The following is a 2,789-nucleotide window of genomic DNA, read 5'->3' on the forward strand; positions in this document are numbered from 1 at the left end:
GGTGTTTGGGGCGGGGTTGAAAGACAGAGAGGGGAAAAGAGAGAAATAGAGTGAGAAAGTGAAAGAATAAAAAAAAGAGGGAGTGTGTGTGTGTTTGTGTGTGTGTATATAATGTGTGTGAGTGAGTGTGTGTGTGTGTGTGTGTGTGTGTGTGTGAGTGTGTGTGTGTGTGTGTGTGTGTGTTGAGTAATGAAAAAGACAATGCAGACTGATTTGTTTAGGCTTTCATTTTGTTTAGTTTTTAATTTACTGGACAAACTCAAAATCGGACACATATTTGCGCAGACTCAAGTTAAATTTTTATTAGAATAATAAGACAAAATTTTAAAACTATCTGTTTTCTCTGTTTTCCCCAGAAGGCTGAGCACTAAAGCTTATTTGAAGTCTGGAAAAGTTGTCCTTGAATCGAGAAATAGACAAATCGTTCATACAAATATATTGACTTCAAATCGTAATAACCTTTATTCTAAAGAATGAGCAAACCGCAAATTCTTTTTTAAAACGCTTTTAGCTCTGACTTTTTCAGTCCCAATATTTTTTGTCCTTTGGTCGTTTTATGAATTGAGCTGGATCTGTCTTTAAGCAGGGCAAATTGAATGATACTTGACAAAAATAGCCATGACGTCAGCTCGAGACATGTGCTTAGCTTTATCAGCTACAGTAGTGGCGTTAGTGCTGTATAAGAACACTGGGAACTTTGGAATGTTTTCATAGTTGCATGTACCCTCAGAGTGATCAACGACTATGAGCCAACTAATATCCCCTGCACAGTTCTTGATCTTGTAGTTAATGTAGAAGTTTCGCTTCATTTCGACGTAGCCAGGAATACTGAAGTAGTTGGTCTTTAGTCCTTTCAGGTCCTTCCAGTTGCCGGCGTCCTTGAGTTTTTCAGGACTGAACCAGGACAGGTAGTCTGTGCCGGTGGCGTCAAAGGTCAAGGACTGTTTGAGTTCACCATGCTCATACAAGGCCACTACTACCTCTTCAATAAACTGCCAACGATCCAATATGGCGTTGTTTCGGTAGTGGACTCTGCAAGGCAAAGAACTGTTCACCTGTTGGAAGAGGGAACAAAGTCCGTTGTCATGAAAGTTACTGACTTATGCCTCAGAGGAAGCAAAATGGAATCTGGGAAGGGGAAGAGACCAACATACAGTCCACCTTCGTACAGACACATTTTTGTTTTCAGAATAGACTTGCTATTTACCCATCATTAGTTCGGTGACAACTTGTAGTCAGCAGGTCTACATCTCATAATCGCTGAATGGGGAGATAGGACGGATGGTGTTCAAGAGAAAGAAAAGAAATACACTTGCAGCTCTCTTCCAACGTATAGGCAGCAGACCACATAAAGCCTTCGTATTCTCTCAGTCTTTTCTCTACGTTTTCTAACGGCGTGAACACGAGACGTTTCTTCAATGTTAATTAATAAACGGTTGTTTTCTAAAGAGATCTATTCATGACACAAGGCAGTTTAGGTAGCAAAATAATATGTACATTTAGTTCTCAATTGATAATTTTAGGTGGACTTTTCTTCGATGGAATCGTCCTTGACTCCTAAAAATCCCCAATAACGTTTTTCAGTGCCCTATTCCTTTTCTAACTTATTATGCAAAGTGTACACTCAAAATTGAATTCAGTTGAATTTAGTCGAATTCAGTTAGGGGCAGCAAGATTTTTTTTTTCAAGGAGGGGCAAAAGCTACTGTCGTTGTACAATTCCATTGAATTCAACCATATTCAACCGAATTCGATTAGAACTTTCAAAAACAAACGCGTTAAGTTTTGTTTGTTTGTTTGCTTGTTGTTGTTTTTTGCTTTTGTTTTGTTTTGTTTTTGTTTTGTTTGTTTGTTGTTGTTTTTTTAAAGTTGCGAGTCGAAAGATCGTAGGTGCACACCCAATCACCAGTTCATATTATTATTTCTGGACCGGATCCTCCCGATGAAATATCTGTGAAGAACAGCAGGCCAGTACCTTGGACCTAGAGAGTACGTGGACACGACGTTGTTGCTCCATTGATTTTACTTTGTCTCCCTAACAACTCGATGTCCCCGTGTCGTTCCGTGGACTGAATGTCTAGTCAAACAAAGAACAGAGCCTCGACGCTCGCCTAAAGCACAATGATTGCTTTCAAAACAACCGTTTTTTGAGCCCAGGAGAGCTTAGCTTAGTTTATTGGTAAACGGTGCGATAACTCTCCGCCCCGACACCTCTTTTAAAAATCAATTTAGGTCAATCAAGAGCCGGGCTGCTTCCAGCCTGCCTGTCAAAAACGGTCCGGCTGAGTCGGATCCCTGCAGAAAGTAGAAGAACTTAAGCGAATAAGACTCCCCACGTTTAAATGGACCTTGTCCACATATTTTTCCTACAATAAATACTTGGGGCTCCAGTGGCTAAGTGACTTGTGAGTTTAGACTCAAGTTATGTCAAGCTAAACTCAAGTTATGTCAAGCGAGTGTCGGTGACACGGGGATCAGATGGGTGTGTCACTGGGGTATGTCCTTGCTCAGAATACAGGGCGCTGCAAAATGGTGACCGACAGTGGCATGGCTGTAAACTGTTCTGTATTTGTGTAATATTGTGTACTTATGTATGCATGTATGCATGTAGGCCTATGCATGTATGTACGTATTTATAATTATGTATTTTTGTACTTATATGTATGTTCGCCATTGTAACCCAAAGTGTGGGTGGTTGGCGGGTGCTCTGGTGTTGTTTGCTCCTTCTTTCCTATCGAACATCTATCATCCTTATCTACCCTTCTTCTTTTTTATGTGTGTTACTCTCTT

General features: G+C 40.4%; 1 protein-coding gene across 1 annotated transcript in view; it reads right to left on the bottom strand.

Annotated features, from left to right (window-relative positions):
- Positions 1 to 276: 276 nt before the first annotated feature.
- The window catches only part of LOC106012569, a 36,388-nt gene continuing 33,875 nt past the window's right edge, over positions 277 to 2,789 (bottom strand). The window contains exon 2 of the mRNA XM_013085897.1: positions 277 to 1,055. Within this exon, the coding sequence (XP_012941351.1) occupies positions 579 to 1,055 (477 nt within the window). The 3' untranslated portion in view covers positions 277 to 578. The remainder of the gene's footprint in view (positions 1,056 to 2,789) is intronic.

Source organism: Aplysia californica, unplaced genomic scaffold (genome assembly GCF_000002075.1).
Source record: "Aplysia californica isolate F4 #8 unplaced genomic scaffold, AplCal3.0 scaffold00417, whole genome shotgun sequence".
NCBI lineage: Eukaryota > Metazoa > Mollusca > Gastropoda > Aplysiida > Aplysiidae > Aplysia > Aplysia californica.